This window comes from Toxorhynchites rutilus, chromosome 2, assembly GCF_029784135.1.
Source record: "Toxorhynchites rutilus septentrionalis strain SRP chromosome 2, ASM2978413v1, whole genome shotgun sequence".
NCBI lineage: Eukaryota > Metazoa > Arthropoda > Insecta > Diptera > Culicidae > Toxorhynchites > Toxorhynchites rutilus.
Genome location: NC_073745.1, coordinates 245,673,372 through 245,694,401, shown reverse-complemented (window position 1 = coordinate 245,694,401; position 21,030 = coordinate 245,673,372). Strand labels below are relative to the sequence as shown.

The 21,030-nt window shown below is 40.5% G+C and overlaps 1 protein-coding gene across 4 annotated transcripts in view; it reads left to right on the top strand.

Moving 5' to 3' along the window:
• Positions 1 to 20,778, top strand: part of LOC129770619 (guanine nucleotide-binding protein G(f) subunit alpha) — a 36,122-nt gene extending 15,344 nt beyond the window's left edge. For all 4 annotated transcript variants that reach the window (XM_055773570.1, XM_055773571.1, XM_055773569.1 and 1 more), the window contains one exon: positions 20,568 to 20,778. In XM_055773570.1, the coding sequence (XP_055629545.1) occupies positions 20,568 to 20,735 (168 nt within the window). In that variant the 3' untranslated portion in view covers positions 20,736 to 20,778. The remainder of the gene's footprint in view (positions 1 to 20,567) is intronic.
• Positions 20,779 to 21,030: the final 252 nt, after the last annotated feature.

The following is a 21,030-nucleotide window of genomic DNA, read 5'->3' as shown; positions in this document are numbered from 1 at the left end:
GAAGCCCACCAGTGGTTAATGCTAACTCGATAACCATCTGTTAATAGCACTTGATTGAAACATATTTGGTCACAGTGTTACATGGATAGAAAACATTCAAATAAACTCTTTCACATGAATGTATTTTTATATTCCTAGAGGAACTGGCAGATTATTTTCCGGATCTTTCTCGATCCAAACGGAATGAATTCCGTGCGTGTATGTGTGTAGCGGCTGCTTCGAGATCTTCCCGGGGAACCGTTTGTAGCATCACTCTCCTCCTGATGGATTCCTTTCTGGCCTAAGGTGCACAAACAGGCTCTTGGTGACACCGTTCATCCGCGCTTTCATGATAAATGAAGAGCTTCACCACAACAGCGACAACATGCTCCAATCGCTGTTCAATTAGAACTGAGTGGATTTCCGAGCGGCGCTCGCTTATATACCGATTGGTGATTTCAATAGCCTATTTTGAAAGCAAATTTAAGACTATTGAAACAAGTTTTTGGATCAGAAAGTAACAAGTATAGAACGCGTAGACATTTTATCTTTCGAATGAAGTGTTTATCATACCATTTCGTTCAGTTGTTTAGGAGCTATTAACACTCAAAATCTCGGTCTCCGGCGTAACGCTTTCGTTTTCGAAACTTTGATTTTACACCCCGGTATAGAAATGAAAGACGTAGTCCTACGTCAAAAGCTACGGAAAGTCATCGCATTTTGGTGGAAGTTTATGGTAAGCATGCTCCAACGGAGCGAACGTGTCAGACGTGGTTTGCAAGGTTTAAAAGTGGTAATTTTGACTTGGAAAACGAAATACGTTCAGGACCGCCAAAAAGGTTTGAAGATAAAGAATTGGAGGCTTTACTCGATCAAGATCCGTCACAAACGCAACAAGAACTTGCAGATACACTTGGAATAGCTCAGTAAACCATATCCGATCGGTTTAAAGCAATGGGAATGATCCGAAAGATAGGACATTGGGTGCCGCATGAATTGAAACCACGAAACATCGAACGCCGTTTTTCACGTACGAACAACTGCCCAACGGCATAAAAGACAGGGTATTTTGCATCGAATCGTTACTGGTGATGAAAAGTGGGCCCAGTACGGCAATCTTAAACGTCAGACAACGTATGGATACCCCGGCCATGCATCAACATCGACGGAATATTCACGGCCAGGCGATTATGCTGTCTTTTTGGTGAGACCAGCTGGGTACCGTGTACTATGAGCTGCTAAAACAAAATGAAACCAATCCGAGGGACCTGTACCGACGACAATTGATGCGTTTGAGCCGTGCACTGAAGGAAAAACGGCCACAATACGAGCAAAGACACGATAAAGTTATTTTGCAGCACGACAATGCTCGGCCGCATGTCGTGAAACCGGTCAAAACATACTTGGAAACGGTGAAATGGGAGGTCCTATCCTACCCGCCGTATTCTCCAGACATTGCTTCGTCCGATTACTACCTTTTTCGATCGATGCAACACGGCCTGGTTGACCAGCACTTCTCCAATTTTGATGAAATCGAAAATTAGATCGATTCGTGGTTAGCCGACAAACCGGCCGATTATATCCGCAAAGCGATCCGTGAATTACCAGAAAGATGGGAAAAAGTTGTGACTAGCGATGGACAATACTTTGAATATTAAATTTGTAACCATTTTTGCACAATGAAGCATTAATTTTTGAAAAAACAACGAAGAAACTTACCGGTACTCCTATTAGTTAGTATAATAGAAGAATATTTTGCATTTCCGGCACAATTTAAGATGAAGTACTCCTCTAATTCTTAAAAACAGGAAGTGGGTTATATCTATGGAATAACGCAAGGGTGACGTAGGACTATCGTTGATTTAGAGATCATTTGTTTGAAGTTGAATCTAAATCCATCCTGAATGAATGAATAAATGAATATTTGGGGGACTTCGAAAACGAGAGCGTTACGTTGGAGGCACAAGGTTTTATGCATCCAATATTGGATACGAAAAACCTTGTTCTGAAGAATAATCTTCAGAAGCTAACCTGCTAACTGTACTTGATTGACAAATCACAAACCCAAATGTATTATATGGATATTTTATGGATAGAAAATATTAAAATAAACTCTTTCGCTTGAATGTAATTTTCAATTCCAAGGGGAACTGGCAGATTATTTTCCAGCAACGATTAGATATTTCCACATTTTCCTCGATACTGGAAGCCCACCAGTGGTTAATACTAACTCGATAACCACCTGTTAATAGTACTTGATTGAAAAATATTTGGTCACAGTGTTACATGGATAGAAAACATTCAAATAAACTCTTTCACATGAATGTATTTTTGAATTCCCAGAGGAACTGGCAGATTATTTTCTAGCAATGATTAGATCTTTCCGGAACTTTCTCGATGCTGAATGTCATTCAAACGGAAAGAATTCTGCGCGTGTATGTGTCGATCCTTCGCCGCCACCTTCTCCAGCACGTTAGGCAACGATGTTGTCTTGTCGATGTCCTCACGAAAAATGAATGTGTCTCACCACCAGAATATCTCCTAAGTATGCTTTTTGTGTGTGATTGAATCGAGAGAAGGTGTGGTTTACGATGGCAATTTGGAAGGCAAACTAGAGGGGAATGAACTCTCTGAGCTCGGAACTTTCGGCGACTGAGCAATAATCGATTGCGGGCGCATACAATATTGGATACGGAAATATCCTACTGATGGGAAAGAATAATCTTCAGAAGCTATCCTGTTAATTGCGATTGATTGAAAAATCACAAAACCAAATGTATTTGGTCACAGTGTTACATGGATAGAAAACATTCAAATAAACTCTTTCACATGAATGTATTTTTAAATTCCCAGAGGAACTGGCAGATTATTTTTCAGCAATGATTAGATATTTCCACATTTTCCTCGATACTGGAAGCCCACCAGTGGTTAATACTAACTCGATAACCACCTGTTAATAGTACTTGATTGAAAAATATTTGGTCACAGTGTTACATGGATAGAAAACATTCAAATAAACTCTTTCACATGAATGTATTTTTAAATTCCCAGAGGAACTGGCAGATTATTCTCCAGAAATGATTAGATCTTTCCGGAACTTTCTCGATGCTGAATGGCATCCAAACGGAAAGAATTCCACGCGTGTATGTGTATGTAGCGATGTCTTCCCGGGGAACCGTTTGTGGCATTACTCTCCTACTGATGGATTCCCTTCTGGCCTAGGGTGCACAAACAGGCTCTTGGTGACACCGTTCATCCGCGCTTTCATGATAAACGAAGAGCTTCACCACAACAGCGACAACATGCTCCAATCGCTGTTCAATTAGAACTGAGTGGATTTCCGAGCGGCGCTCGCTTATATACCGATTGGTGATTTCAATAGCCTATTTTGAAAGCAATTTTAAGACTATTGAAACAAGTTTTTGGATCAAAAAGTAACAAATATAGAACGCGTAGACATTTTATCTTTCGAATGAAGTGTTTATCATACCATTTCGTTCAGTTGTTTAAGAGCTATTAACGCTCAAAATCTCGGTCTCCGGCGTAACGCTTTCGTTTTCGAAACTTTGATTTTACACCCCGGTATAGAAATGAAAGACGTAGTCCTACGTCAAAAACTTTGATGATTCGGTGAAAAAAAAACTTCTAAACGGCTCAATATGAAATTTTGTAGAGGTATAAGGGATATATTCGATCAAAAAATCACTTGAACAGAAGTGATTTTTTTCCAAATCTGCGAAAATCTTTTTTAGACACTTCTTTAAAACTGTTAGAAACAACGAAAGAAGAAATTGTCAACAAAGTAACAATTAAATCTTGTACAGAATTCAATTAAGTTTCCGAAATTTTATAACGATTTTCTGTGTGCTCGAAAATATTAACACTTTGGCGTCCGGCGACACCACAGTGGTTATTTGCGCATAGTATCTCAGTGGCCGGCGACAGCACTTTAGTATCGTTCGCATTCCGTTGGGGTTTTGTTTAGGTAACAATAACTTTCACACACCCAACAAGTTTTATATTTTTATAAATAGAGAAAATACGGGAAAATACGGACATATTTTTCGTCAAAGAAATTTCCTCCGACTTGCACTGTGATCACGCGTATTCTAGAGTTTGCCACTCAGAATGCATTCAAGGCGTGTTATTTGGCATAGAAATCTCAACTAAGTACTAATAAAAAATGACGCAAGTAATACTACGTTGAGACGGCGAAGTTCTTCTAGGAACGTTAGTGCCATTGAAGAAGAAGAACGGACATATTAAGAAGAACTTCAATTCTATCTTTCGACACTCATGTTTCTCCAAGCTTAAATGCAGTTTCTTGCATTTCAATATACTGTTTTTCGAATTAATCGACCGAATGTTTTTACTAGAATAAAAACACACCGAAAAGTAGAACATTTTTTCGATGATTACCCGCATGGACATATAGTGGGGGAATATGGACAGGTTTGTAATATTTACGTATGTATATCATCGAAATGTCATGAAAGTAGGGGAACAGGGTTGAGAACTTATGAAAACTATCGATGAGATCAGAGATGCCTTCTGTGTTATGTATGGATGAAATAAAGAAAACAAAACTCACCAATGTAATATAAGATAATTACCAATACCGTACGCAATTATCAATTTTTCTTATCAGTAAAAACTTGTTACTTTAATATAGATAAAACATATTTGAAATGGGAGAGGTAATTTTCTTTTATAATCTTTATTTTTTGAGTGTTTATTCAACCCAATGAGAATTTTATTTGGACTAACAATAACACAACATATTATACTATATGTAGAGCCTATGGGAAATCGCTTTTTCTAATATTTCTTGATTTTTCCAATTTTTCTCACCGTATAAACTTTCCTTGGGTGAAAATGAACACAACAAAACAGACAGCTTAAACTGAAAAAAATCCCCGAAGTGCATATATTTGCCATGCCAAGTTCACCCGGGCACCTTGGTTTTGATGTCTCTGTTAGGGAACACTTTTCGGTGGGAACAAAAGCTTCCCCCACTTTCATGTGTTTGCAATGTCGGTTTCCCCCAGGTACCTTGGTATTGATGTCTCTGTTAGGGAACCGCCGCATGTGTCGTCAATTTCGACCAATCAAAACAGGGTATTTCCGTTAGGAAAGGGGTTGAGATTTTTCAATTGTTCGATAGTTAGTTTCATGACATACATTATTTTCTTCAATATGAAAAATTGTTACGGAGTGCCGAAATCGATTGACGCAAAAATTTCATCAATCCATCATGAAATGACTGAGTAATAAGCGTTTGAAATTGGACAATTTTCACGATGTGCTCGATTTTCGATTTTCAATTTGTACCCCAATATGTTCCCGAAAGACGTAATCCTACGTCAAAAACAGGAAGTGGGTTATATCTATGGTATAACCGCAAGGGTGACGTAGGACTATCGTTGATTTAGAGATCATTTGTTTGAAGTTGAATCTAAATCCATTCTGAATGAATGAATAAATGAATATTTGGGGGACTTCGAAAACGAGAGCGTTACGTTGGAGGCACAAGGTTTTATGCATCCAATATAGGATACGAAAAACCCTGTTCTGAAGAATAATCTTCAGAAGCTAACCTGTTAACTGTACTTGATTGACAAATCACAAACCCAAATGTATTATATAGATATTTTATGGATAGAAAACATTAAAATAAACTCTTTCGCTTGAATGTAATTTTCAATGTCAAGGGGAACTGGCAGATTATTTTCCAGCAACGATTAGATATTTCCACATTTTCCTCGATTCGGAAGCCCACCAGTGGTTAATGCTAATTCGATAACCACCTGTTAATAGCACTTGATTGAAACATATTTGGTCACAGTGTTACATGGATAGAAAACATTCAAATAAACGCTTTCACATGAATGTATTTTTAAATTCCCAGAGGAATTGGCAGATTATTTTCCGGATCTTTCTCGATTCTGAATGGCATCCAAACGGAAAGAATTCCGTGCGTGTATGTGTGTGTGTAGCGGCTGCTTCGATGGTCACCTTCTCTTCTCCTGAAGGATCGGCTTCTCTGTGCTCCCTCACAGTTTCAAACAAACTGCTTGCGTTTCAGGGCAGATCTCGATCCTTCGCCGTCCAGCACCCTCAGCAACGATGTTGTCTTGTCGATGTCCTCACGAAAAATGAATGCATCTCACCACCAGAATATCGCTTAAGTATGCTTTTTGTGCGTGATTGAATCGAGAGAAGGCGTGGTTTACGATGGCAATTTGGAGGGCAAACTAGAGGGGAATGAACTCTCTGAGCTCGGAACTTTCGGCGCCTGAGCAATAATCGATTGCGGGCGCATACAATATTGGATACGGAAATATCCTACTGATGGGGAAGAATAATCTTCAGAAGCTATCCTGTTAATTGCGATTGATTGAAAAATCACAAAACCAAATGTATTTGGTCACAGTGTTACATGGATAGAAAACATTCAAATAAACTCTTTCACATGAATGTATTTTTAAATTCCCAGAGCAACTGGCAGATTATTTTCCAGAAATGATTAGATCTTTCCGGAACTTTCTCGATGCTGAATGGCATCCAAACGGAAAGAATTCCGCGCGTGTATGGGTGTGTAGCGATGTCTTCCCGGGGAACCGTTTGTGGCATCACTCTCCTCCTGATGGATTCCCTTCTGGCCTAGGGTGCACAAACAGGCTCTTGGCGACACCGTTCATCCGCGCTTTCATGATAAACGAAGAGCTTCACCATAACAGCGACAACATGCTCTAATCGCTGTTCAAATAGAACTGAGTGGATTTCCGAGCGGCGCTCGCTTATATATCGATTGGTGATTTCAATAGCCTGTTTTGAAAGCAATTTTAAGACTATTGAAACAAGTTTTTGGATCAAAAAGTAAGAAGTATAGAACGCGTAGACATTTTATCTTTCGAATGAAGTGTTTATCATACCATTTCGTTCAGTTGTTTAGGAGCTATTAACGCTCAAAATCTCGGTCTCCGGCGTAACGCTTTTGTTTTCGAAACTTTGATTTTACACCCCGGTATAGAAATGAAAGACGTAGTCCTACGTCAAAAACCCGGAGTGTTTACTTACGTACTTGACCCGTTTCCAGGTCAAATTTTGGTCGACTTCTCTCACCTCGTTTGTGAGGCTTCATCGCCAGCAACCTCTGGGTCTGCCTCTGTTGCGATGTCCTTGCGGGTTCCAGTCTAGTGCTTGTCTGCAAATCTCACATGCGTAAAGCAGCACTGGTTTTATGTTGGTATTAAAGATCCGGATTTTGGTATGGTGACTGATCTGATTTTTCCTCGCAAAGGCAGCCCTCACTCTCTTGATCCGTGCGCATGTGTCGATGTTGGTCCCGCCGTCTGACGCAATCTGGCTACCAAGATATTGGACCACTGTTTGTCCAGCTACTGTGAATCTGGAAGGCGTGACCGTGTTGACATCCAAAGCTTTCATCTTGCTGACATTAATTTTCAGGCCAGCCGCGGAATAGCATGCGGCCAGGCCGTCAAGCTTAGTCATATCAGAACGCCGCTTTGATACTAGTATATTGTCATCAGCAAAAGCAAAGTCGTTGAAATGCTCCATCCTTATCCATCCTGAAAGGAACCCACGGTTCAGTTCACGATCGATAGTGTCTATATTTATTTATTTAACATCGTCTTCGATTATTCGCACAGACTGAACTTTTAAACTAAGTTTAATTAATAATCCTATTTTTAAAATGTTTTTCCGTTTAAATAAAGTCGAATTCATCACATACGGCATTGAAAGGTGGAATACACTAGTCAATGGAGTTATTGTAGCCGTAGTTAGTCCTATGACACGGGACTCCGAAAACGACGGGGGGGAGTGTTCCACGGAATCTGTGCGGCAAGTTCGGGGCAGTCAATACGTCCTTGTATTATGTCAAAAATGAACATTCGCTGCATTGTAGTGCGCCTGGAACTTAATGATTTTCCAATCCTAATAGCTTACATCGGTCGGAATACGAAGGTAAATTGGCCGGATCGTTCCATGGAAGTCGTCTCAGAGCAAACCGATCGTAATCCGAACCGCAACCCGAAAGCGATGAAATCACCCTGTAGATTTTCGGGTTATCGGCGAATGCAAGCTTAAACGATGAAAACAGTAAGCACAGATCATTGATGAAGATGTTGAACAATAGTGGCCCAAGAACGCTTCCTTGTTGTACTCCAGAAGAGATGTTGAAACTACGAGATCTAGATGAATTGACCAAGACATATGCAGTGCGATGGCGGAGATATTAAAATATCCAATCCGTCATCGAATCTGGGATACCTATCTTCTTTAGTTTCTCGACTAGTAAGACGTGCGAGACAGCGTCGAAAGCTTTCGCGAAGTCAATGTACATCGCGTCGATTTGTTGCCTTTTTTCAACTCCACGGGACAGTGTGGTAACGTAGCACATCAGATTCGTTGTGGTAGAACGATACTTCATGAATCCATGCTGACCATCGAAGATTATAGGAGACACCACGTTGTATACGAGATTGTGCATCAGTCTTTCGAACACTTTGCTGAGACAGCAAAGTATAGATACACCACGATAATTCGTCACCCAGACATTTATGAATGAATGATGCAAGATTTCTGCGGATAGTGCAGAGTCAGCTTTGAGCACCTCAGCTTATATGCGATCAACCCCCAGAGCTTTGTTAGATTTCGTACTCTTGATTGCTGCTTTATCTTTCGCAATGACGGTGCCTCTGTGTTGATGCAGGAAATACGTGTGACAGTAGCGGCTCACGTTGGGGTGTTGGGGACTGGTTGCTCGCGGGCACTTGGATCGTTTTGGACCAAGTAGCCAATTAGCCAAGCCCTTGGTAAGGATGTCAACTTCTTGCATTTCGTTGGTATATACTGCAGCACAATGTTTCTTTGCTGAACCAAATTCCTTATGAAGCAAACCTTGATATCAATGTGTTTGAGTCTGCTCCTATCGCGAGGTTCTTCAATTATCCTTATGATGATGATGATGATGATGATGATGGTGATGGCCCACCTCATACCCCTACAAAGGTTTGAGCAGGACGATTTATCTTATAGATAATAATTAAGTTTAAAAATATCAAGAGACCAGTATTATAAAAAAACCAAGCGAACTGGATCTGTTGCAGGCATAAATATCTATTAATAGAACAGTAAAAATAGGCACAAACTGCGAAAAAACAAACAATGTTCCTATCCATATTGACATTGACATAGTCATAGTCTCAACTTCAGGCCCAATGTTTTTTCTAAGGCATGTCAAGAAAATTTCCAACCCGGGAAGATCCTTGACTGATTGGGAATTGAACCCAATATCTAAAAGTTTCTACTTAGAACATAAAAAAGATCTGCTACAATCAGAAATAATCGATATAACCATCTGATGAAAGATAGTTTACGACAATTCCGAATAAGCTATCCCAATTCCAGTTTCCACTCCAGACCCTATATAAAAATTTCATTATGTGTCAGTTTTCTGCCAGTGTTCATTATTAACATTCGTCCAGGCCCACCAAACGCGCGCGAGGCTCAAACTTTCGTAGACAACGCTAATTTTTTTTTTATAATAATCTACAATTTTAACAAATTTAACAACAAAAAAACATCATCATCATCAGTACGAACATGGCAGTTTGAGATACCTGTAAATATTTTTTCTAATTTCAATTGATATTAAACATAAATAAATCATATGACAAAAAAATAACGAAAACCTGTTTACAAAACAGATTTTACGTGGGAAATACACATTCTCTTAAACTCTGCCATTGTTGCCGCACGTTTTATTTCTCTGGGCATCGAATCGAAAAAATGTATTCCGTTGTATAACAACGAGTTCTGCGACCTACTGAATATAAAGTTAGGTATTCTTGCATCATCCGCGTTTCTAGTATTGTATCTATGAACATCACTTCCTCTTTAAATTCGATCACACAAGTATCGAGGCAGCATACCGTTTAAAATTTTGAAGACGAACACCATTGTCAAGTAATAAATTCTTTGCTTCACAGATAGCCACTGTAGCGCGTCCAACATTGTGGACTGATTGTCCTCATGATACGGTATCGGCGCTTAGAGACGAACCAGCCAAGGAGGCTGAAAGTCTCTTAAATAAAGAATAAAAAGACGGGTGGGTAATGTCGGGGACATAACCGGAGTGACGTAGGACAATACAAAGGGGACAGCTTTTGTTAAATATATGTTTTAAATATATTGTTTTATTTTGAATACGTGAATACCTACCTATCTACCTGAAAAATGGATTAGTTTACTGTTTACTCTTTATGAATATGTTGATGGTTCTGAAAAGAACCTTTGGTGTTGTGTTTTTGTTATCACTCGATTTCCCATCTTGTTTGGTTATACCTTCCTGCTTAGCTATTGCGTTTGCCACTCGCCACAGCTTTCACAGTTGGAAAATTTCTTCCCATCCAGCTTGGGACAAGTGGTTCAGTAAATTACATTTAATGCGACGTGCCGGAGAAACACTTTGCCACTCACTGAAACTAATTGTTGCCTTGATGAGCGCCGAACTGAAGTTGCTCTGTTCTTGATGCGGGTTTTCTGATTATCGTGAGCAGCTTTGCAAACCAACTAGAGCACTCCGACGGCCGAAACTCTATAATCGCTGTTAGGTATACTGGTGCTCCGGCACCAATCCGTTCGGCCTAGTTACCCTTGCGGAGCAATCAGTGAATGCGACCAACAGGGAACTGGAGACCTGCACGGTTCGAGTGAGACTTTGCCTTTCCCTTAACTTATCCTCCTTTGTTACGTCCACGATGCCGATGCCGTACAACCTTACGGGTTTACGGTTTGAAAGAAAATAAGATATTTTTTTGGGGTCCGCGTGTTTTATACTCTAGCGGTACACACTCACAGGATAGAGACAAATCGGCAGACTCAGCCAGAGGGGCGAGTCCAACGAGACGAACGAATGAGCGTTAAAAGGGAGCGATGGCAAAAAAATACATTCATTACGATTTGTTCGCTCGTTGGATTCACATGCAGGCTAAAAAGGGTCCTTTTCAGGATCACATAATTATCTTCAATCCAAAGAGTTTATTGTTTTGTTATCACTCGATATCCCCATCTTGTTCGGCTAAACCTTTCTGTTTAGCGATTGCATTTGCCACTCGCCACAGCTTTCACAGTTGGAAAATTTCTTCCCATCCAGCTTGTGACATATTTTACAGTAAATTACATTCAATGCGACGTGCCGAAGCGCCACTCAGTGTCGCATTGGAGGCGATTTCAACCTGTAATTGAATATTTACGATGACAGTGGTACAGTGTCGACTTTCAATTTGGGGTCATAATTTGGATCTCTATGTTTACAAAAATGTCCAACTAAATAAGTCGCATTACATGTCCGTCCAATTAGCTAAATGTCGAACTAATTGTAAATTACTGTACTTTCAATCTAGAAACAATTTAAGAATTGGTGAAAATTGAATAATCAGGAAAGTCCCCAACTATCATTAAGCTCAGAACAACTGCCAAATTCACATACTCATCAGATCCTGGCAAACAAATTATGAAAAAATCAATTGGTGTTTTATTATTATTTTGGATAATGTTTTAGAAAGCATTGAACTGTATCCCCTAAACTCTTTTTTGGAAGGTTTAATGGCCCTGAAAAGCGCCTTGTTTTATGGAATGGTTCCAATTTGGAAAACTTAGTACTCGTGGTTTTGAAAAAAACCATTTCGAACGCCCTCGATGCCGCCTTGTTCTGGATTTGCCACCAAAGCAGTTTGTATAAAGAACAAACTTTTTTTTTCTGCTACCTGATGCCGTTTTGCGAATGCGTTTGCCACTCGCCACTCGCTGCAACTGCCTGTTGTTGTCTTGATGTGTTCTGTTCTGAATGTGGTTTTTCTTATCGTCGCGAGCAGCTCTACCAGCCAACTCGATCACTTCGGCGGCCGAAACTATATAACGCCGGCTAGGTGGACTGTTGCACTGGTACTAACGCGCTCGGCCTAGCTACCCTTGCGGGGAACTCCAGATCAACACGGTTCGAGCGGGATTTTGCCTTTCCCTTCACTTTTCCTCCTTTACCATGTCCAGACATGGCTGCTTGGGTTGGTTTGTTGATGTGTTGTGATGCGAACCGATGTGGTGTACGGTTTGAATGAGAATGATCGTTACGGCAGCGGAGCGGGGATTTTTAAGCTGACTGGCTGGCTCGAGAATTACGCATGTGTGAGACTGCGACCAATGTTTCGTTCATTTTTTTCTTTTTCCTTTCCAATCGTGCTTCATTCTATTTCGCTGCTGTTCTGGTTGCCCGTTTTAGTCGGTACGATTTGAGGAGCACAAAACGGACCAATCAAAAATGGGCACATAGTGCATTTTGACAATGCTTGATATTTCACAATTATTCAATTATTTATCTCAAGAAAAATGAAATGTTATTCGTTATGATAGATGCGTAGATATATTTCCTATCAATTGATGCAAAAATCTTTGCGATCTATTGAGAAACGCTCGAGTTATAAGCGTTCCAAATCTTGCATTTTTTCCTACTTGTTCAGTGCCTGGATTTCCATTTCACCCCCTATATCTTCCGGTTAGACGTAGTCCTACGTCAAAAAAAAAGGTATCGGCGCTTCGATTTTATAGCCAGTATCTTCAAGTAAACGCATCAACCATACTCCATCACAGGTTGCCTCGCAAAGAACACATAACTCGGCTTCGGTTGAAGACAAAGATACTGCACACTGCTTCCGGGTCGTCCAAATCACTGTGCAGTCAAATACCTTAGAAAGATATCCAGTAATTGATATGCTGTCACTGATATCGTTTACCCAGTCAGCATCACAGAAAGCTGTCATCAAATGACAATTATTTCGTCCCGTATAGATCAATCCTAGATCGAGCGTTCCCTTGATATAACGCAAAACACGTTTTAAATAAATCCAATGCGCTTCTGTTAGACATGATTGGAATTGACTGTAATAATTTACCGCAGCCGACAGAGATAGCCTATTACGTGAGATAGCCTATTAGTCCTCTGTATGGCTTACTCGTACGATTCTCTTCAATACCCTTCTCCAAACGAAGGTCCATCGGTAAAGAGCTTGCCTTACAATCGGTCATGTCGGCCATGCAAATGAAACACAAATTTCTGCATTACTCGAGAATCAATCAAGCAAACGAAACCGAATTTGGAATGTGGAGGTTTTGGGGTGCAATAAATGTTTTTACGGTGGTTAGATGCTCCTCCCCCTTCTCTAAGTGGGGGCTATCATACAAATGAAGGAGAAATTTCTGCATGACTCAAAAACTAATCATGAAAATACCAAAATTGGCGTACGAAGGTTTTAGGGGACACAAAACGTTTCTATGACGAATAGACACTCCTGCCGTCTCTCTGAGGGGGGAGGGGGGCTGCCATACAAATGAAGCATACATTTCCGCATAATTCAAGGACTAATCAAGCCAACGGAACTGATATTGGCATGTGGAGGTTTTATAGAGAAGGCACATTTCTAAGGTGGCTCAACACCCCTTCCCCCCTCTCTAAGGGGGTCTTCCATACAAATGAAACACAAATTTTTGCATAACTCGAGAACTACAAATTATACTATAAACAAACCTTGTACAGAACGATAACATAAATTCCAAACCGAAACGGGAGTGTGGTTGCGGCGTAAGCGACAGCAAAGTTCAGTTTCCAAGCGAGTTCTCACCGCTGGGAAATACCTTCTCCATTTCCGGCTTGAAATGTGCTGCACTTTTACACCACTTACAACCCGGAAATAATGAACGAAATAGAATGATCGATCGGAAAAGTCACCAATACTCCCAAAAACACCCCTAAGTTCACACAAACTCACAATTCCTGGCCAAACTATTCTAAAAATCAATTCCGCTCGTTTCGGATATTACTTCGAAATGTATCAAAGTTTATGAAATAACTCATTTGTGGAAAGTTTAGATGGCCTTGAACTGATGGTGCATTTATTGTATAAATCGGCCGACAGAAACGATATAGAATTGCTTTACAGATCATAATTTGAAGTATGATGTATGTAGACGGAATGGGTGAATTGCAAAGGAAATATACAAAAACCACTTTTATTGAACATTAATTTATTCAACCACGAAAACGCGATGCGCTCTACATAATGTGTAATCCGAAACTGAGTTTTTTCTCCACACTTCATCGAGGAGTTTCTCAACTATCCCACACGGCCTTTCCTGACATCATTCTTGATCCGGAAATGTCCACGGTTTGATATGATCTCCAGCCGTCGATGTTGATTTTGGTCCTTCTGCTTCTTCATCTAGCTTTCTTACCTCGTACCGATCGTTATTCAAAACCTTCACAACTTCATATGGTCCAAAATATTTAGGTTTCACTTTTTGACCTACGCCGAATTGTGTCTTCGGTATGGCTACGATATCGCCAAGTTTATATCGGTGCATCGGTTTTCTACGAAGATTGTAGAACTTTTTATTCTCCTCTTGTATTTTAGAAATACTTGCATGCGCCATATTCCGCAAAACATTTCGTTCCCGTTCAAAATCCTCTCGCATTTCTCGTTCCAGTATCGCGTGAAGTACTTCGTCTTGTCTCGTACGCATTTTAACTCCAACTAGCAGTTGAAAAGGTGTTGTTTCTATGGCACGTTGCCAACTGTTGTTGATGAACTTTTGTACGTCACCCACATGTTTGAACCATTCGTCAGGCCTTTCATTTGCCAGCTTTGTTAGCATCGGGATTATTATGCGATGGACACGCTCCACCTGTCCATTTCCGCGAGGTACACCGGTCACAATTGTATGCAATTCTATGCCCTCGTCATTGCAATACTTGGTGAATATTCCAGAAGTGAAAGCTGATCCACGGTCGCTTATAATTCTTCTCGGATTCCCAAAATAATCGGAAATTAATTTGAGTTTTTTCAATGTCTCGTCTGCCGTAGTTGTTTTCGTCGGAAATAGCCAAACATACTTCGTAAAGGCATCAATCACCGTTAAGATATAATTGTACGATTTTCTCGTAGATGGCATCGGTCCTAAATGATCTACGTGAAAGGTGTCTAATGGGATGTCACCTTTTGGGATTGGATGAAGTTCACCCTCAGGTTTGCCGCGTTTCCTTTCGCCGATAATGCAAGCAACACATGTATCGATGCATCGTCTAATTTTCTTTTCAACTTCAGGAATGAAATAATCTGCACATATCCTTTCTTTGGTTTTTTTCACGCCAAAGTGCCCCTTATCATGGGCTGATCGAATTATTGCTGTCTCCATTGATTCCGGTACGTATAATCGTCGTGTTTCGCCATCGCCTTCGTACAGTATGCCATTACTAATCGTGTAACCCTTGAATGAATCGCTTTGTCCAATAGCTGCCATAATCGCCTTCACTTTTTCGTCATTTTCTTGAGCAGAACGCAACTGAGCACAAACAGCAGTCGATATAGTCAACACATTTGCACGAGATAGAGCATCAACATGTGGCATTTTAATTCCTGGACGATGTTCAACTTCGTACTCAAATTCTGCAAGAGCGATAACCCATCGGGCCACGCGTACGTTCATCTTGCGCTTCATCATAGTGTCCTTGAATGCACGGCAATCCGTTACAATTTTGAATTTGCGACCTAGCAATTAACACCTGAACTTTTTTAGAGATTCGACCACTGCTAACGTTTCCAACTCGTAAGAATGGTAGTTCTGTTCTGCAGCGTTCGTGAGTCTACTATAATAATAACAGGGATGAAATTTCCCATCATCTTCTGCACGCTGCATCAGGATTCCAGCTAACGCGATTTTACTGGCATCTGTGTGTACTTCGGTATCGCCACAATTGCACTAGAATATTCGCTGGTAGACGGCTGAATTATTCCATTTTTGAGCCACTCGTCTATTTGCCTCTTCACGACTTCTTTTTCAACTGGCGCGAGACGACGCGGATTCTCACAGACTATATCATTATCCATCAGTCTTATTGTCAGTTCATTGGCCGCCCTTACGTTCGTTGCTGGTGTATAGTTCTCAATAAGTTCCATAACCTGACCGCGATATTTATACGGTACGATAACTTCTTTCACATCGACATACTCCTCGATACGACGAATCCATTTCACGTCGTTAATATCTGGATCGGATTCTTCTGTCGTCCACTTTTCTATGCGAACACCACTCGGCGTGATAGCATAATCAACACTTCCAAGATAATCCATGCCAATCAACATTTGCATATCGATAGCACTGAGCGGCACGATGTAAACACGAATTTCATACTCATTATTGCCGAGGAACATTTTCAAAACAGCTTCACCACAAACAACGTGTACATTACCGCCGTAACCACGCACTTTCAGTGTAGATTTCTGTAACTGTAATCCTTTTTTTGATAATTTTGACCACAAATCTTCTCTTATCAAAGAAACTTCACTACCAGTGTCAACAAATTTCTAAGTCATTCACCTTAATATGCACACTTGGTTTGGCGTTGTTTACAGTTTTCACCACATTAACTTCTGCTGCGCTCTTTTTCTCCGCTTTTCTCTCACCTTTTTTCGTGCACTCTCTCGATAGATGACCGAATGTGTTACAACCAAGGGATTGCTAAGATGGCCGCCTTTCAGTAGCCAGCATAGAAAATCATGAGCATAGAAATCATAACCTAAAATTCAAAATGAAGTGCTCCGCGCGATTCTTCGGCTGTGATTTGAATTGCAAATCGTCAAGAAAGCTTCCGGATGGGTATCCAAACATCGCTTGCCAAAAAAAAACTATCCAACGTAATCAAATATTAACATATATGACTCCAAACATTAAACAATACGTGAGCCCCCTAAGCGCGAGCCCTGTTTTATGCTGCCTACGCTCAATTTGCATTGGATGGGATAGGGTTGCCAGAGCCCCGGTTACAACTAAAACATTTTGGTCCGTTATTCTTCTGTGGGCATTCACTAGCAACGTGCGATGACTCTCCGCAGTTGAAACAGTGCCGTTTCGTGTCGACCCTCTCGCTCTCTATTTTCGGTTCCATTTTCCGATGTTCCTTTTGCCTCGTGCATGTATCGTCTGATCGAGATTTCTTATAAGATTTCCTTTGCACCTTCTCGTAGTTCAGTAGCTTCTCTTTCAACTGCTCAATGGATTGCGCTTCGTACAAGAAAGATCGGTGGAATTCGTCCTCTGTTATCCCGTCTACTACATACTCACATATGCTCGGTTGATCAAGATCTATTTGAAGGGCAATTCGCTGCATTTCGTAAATGTAGTCTCTCACTGATTCCGTCGGGTGTTTTTTTCGTGCTACCAGCTTACGATGTACATCGCTTGCACGCACAAATGGGGCAAACTCTTTTAACAGTGCGCTTTTTAACTCGACGAATGAACTAACATCTCGTTGGGCGAACATGAACCGTTTTGCAGTGCCCGTTAACTTTTGACGTAGGACTACGTCTAACCGGAAGATATAGGGGGTGAAATGGAAATCTAGGCACTGAACAAGTAGGAAAAAATGCAAGATTTGGAACGCTTATAACTCGAGCATTTCTCAATAGATCGCAAAGGTTTTTTCATCAATTGATAGGTAATATATCTACGCATCTATCATAACGAATAACATTTCATTTTTCTTGAGATAAATAATTGAATAATTGTGAAATATCAAGCATTGTCAAAATGCACTATGTGCCCATTTTTGATTGGTCCATTTTGTGCTCCTCAAATCGTACCGACCAAAACGGGCAACCAGAGCAGCAGCGAAATAGAATGAAGCACGATTGGAAAGGAAAAAGAAAAAATATGAACGAAACATTGGTCGCAGTCTCACACATGCGTAATTCTCGAGCCAGCCAGTCAGCTGAAAAATCCCCGGTCCGCTGCCGTAACGATCATTCTCATTCAAACCGTACACCACATCGGTTCGCATCACAACACATCAACAAACCAACCCAAGCAGCCATGTCTGGACATGGTAAAGGAGGAAAAGTGAAGGGAAAGGCAAAATCCCGCTCGAACCGTGTTGATCTGGAGTTCCCCGCAAGGGTAGCTAGGCCGAGCGCGTTAGTACCAGTGCACCAGTCCACCTAGCCGGCGTTATATAGTTTCGGCCGCCGAAGTGATCAAGTTGGCTGATAAAGCTGCTCGCGACGATAAGAAAAACCGCATTCAGAACAGAACACATCAAGACGACAACAGGCAGTTGCAGCGTGTGGCGAGTGGCAAACGCAATCGCAAAACGGCATCAGGTAGCAGAAGAAAAAAGTTTGTTCTTTATACAAACTGCTTTGGTGGCAAATCCAGAACAAGGCGGCATCGAGGGCGTTCGAAATGGTTTTTTTCAAAACCACGAGTACAAAGTTTTCTAAATTGGAACCATTCCATAAAACAAGGCGCTTTTCAGGGCCATTAAACCTTCCAAAAAAGAGTTTAGGAAATACAGTTCAATGCTTTCTAAAACAATATCCAAAATAATAATAAAACACAAATTGGTTTTTTCATAATTTGTTTGCCAGGATATGATGAGTATGTGAATTTGGCAGAATTGCTTCTAGATTGAAAGTACAGTAATTTACACTTATCTCGACATTTAGCTAATTGGACGGACCTGTAATTCGACATATTTAGTTGGACATTTTTGTAAACATAGAGTTCGGGGTCCAAATTATGACCCCACATTGAAAGTCGACACTGTACCACTGTCATCGCAAATGTTCAATTACAGGTTAAAATTACCTCCAATCCGATACTGAGTGGTGGTAATGCGACGTGCCATTGAATGCAATTTACTGTAAAATATGTCACAAGCTGGATGGGAAATTTCCAACTGTGAAAGCTGTGGCGAGTGGCAAATGCAATCGCTAAACAGAAAGGTTTAGCCGAACAAGATGCGGATATCGAGTGACAACAAAACAATAAACTCTTTAGATTGAAGATAATTTTGTGATCCTGAAAAGGACCCTTTTTAGCCTGCATGTGAATCCAACGAGCAAACAAATCGTAATGAATGTATTTTTTTGCCATCGCTCCCTTTTATCGCTCATTCATTCGTCTCGTTGGACTCGCCCCTTTGGCTGAATCTGCCGATTTGTCTCTATCCTGTGAGTGTGTACTGCTAGAGTATAATACACGCGGACCCCAAAAAAATATCTTATTTTCTTTCAAACCGTAAACCCGTATGGTTGTACGGCATCGGCATCGTGGACGTAACAAAGGAGGACAAGTTAAGGGAAAGGCAAAGTCTCACTCGAACCGTGCAGGTCTCCAGTTCCCTGTTGGTCGCATTCACTGATTGCTTCGCAAGGGTAACTAGGCCGAACGGATTGGTGCCGGAGCACCAGTATACCTAACAGCGATTATAGAGTTTCGGCCGTCGAAGTGCTCGAGTTGGCTTGCAAAGCTGCTCACGACGATCAGAAAACCCGCATCAAGAACAGAGCAGCTTCGGTTCGGCGCTCATCAAGGCAACAATTAGTTTCAGCGAGTGGCAAAGTGTTTCTCCGGCACGTCGCATTAAATGTAATTTACTGAACAATATGTCACAAGCTGGATGGGAAGAAATTTTCCAACTGTGAAAGCTGTGGCGAGTGGCAAACGCAATAGCTTAACAGGAAGGTTTAACCGAACAAGATGGGAATATCGAGTGATAACAAAAACACAACACCAAAGGTTCTTTTCAGAACCATTAACATATTCATAAAGAGTAAACAGTAAACTAATCAATTTTTCAGGTAGATAGGTAGGTATTCACGTAGGAGAAGAAAATAAAATAATATATTTAAAATATATATTTAACAAAAGCTGTCCCAGGAAGGCAGCCCATGATGCCGGTGAGAGACGTGTTGGCTCGGTTAGACCTTGATTACATGTCCCAAATATATGTATTCCTTAAAGCTATCGATCTTCGTGTGTGATTGTCCTTATACCCTTAGTTTTTCCTTTTCCTTTTCCTTTGTGAGAGATCGGATCCCTTCTTAAGAATAAGATGAAATGTAAATACATATTAGATATAAGATAGGTTTAAGAATTGAGTGTGATGAGTGTGATTGAGAGTGTGAGTGTGATCATTGTCAACATATCCTCATATCCCCTCCTTTTCCTGAAGAAAATATGTCACCCTTCTAAACTCGAGTTGACCGCGAGTAATCGGTTTCCTATATTATTAACATTAGAATTAAGGAAAAATGTATATATACTAGTAACAATACAGTAAGGAGTTCGGCTCCTTTAAACCTAACTGTAACTGAGCCTGTAAAAATAAACGATTTAAATAAAAAAAAAAAGCTGTCCCCTTTGTATAGTCCTACGTCACTCCGGTTATGTCCCCGACATTACCCACCACGCCTTTTTTACGACACATGATTAGTTTCTGCCCATCATTCCAATGTGCTGTCCTTGACATAGCCTCGAATTGTTTCATCCAAACTTTTACATCTAGGCCGTCGTCTGTCGTTTTCTACACACTTCATCGAGGGGTCTCTCAACTATCCCACATGTATTGTGCATCTGCGGAATACAAGTTTCAATCATTTAATTCTTTTTCTTCCCATTTTTTATGTAATTAATGCACCTTTTTTTTACCTAATGAATTTCCATCATTCTAGGATATCACTAACGAACAACCCCGCCGGACGTCTCATCTTGTGCGAAGGAATCGCTCATGCTACTACCACTTCACCGTAGCAACAGACACCCAAAACGTTCGAAATGTGTTTAACGATGTCCATAATATCATTTTGACAAGAAATTTAGAAGACTTTAGTGTTTCATAGTTTATATTTGTATGAAAGTACCAATAAAACATATTTTACATTCTCTTCTGTATTTTGTTTCAATTTTTTGACATAGGACTACGTCTTACATTAAGGGAATCAGAAAACAGGTCACGTTTTTATGAAATAAAGTTAACGTTAATAACTATTTTTGCTGCGAACGGATTTTAACGATCTCCATATCACTCGAATCGAAAATTTTCTAAGATTTGTTTTATATGCTATACATTACAATCTCATAGTCTGTATATGGTTTAAATTGATGAAAATTAGAACCATTCCCATTTGTTCTGTT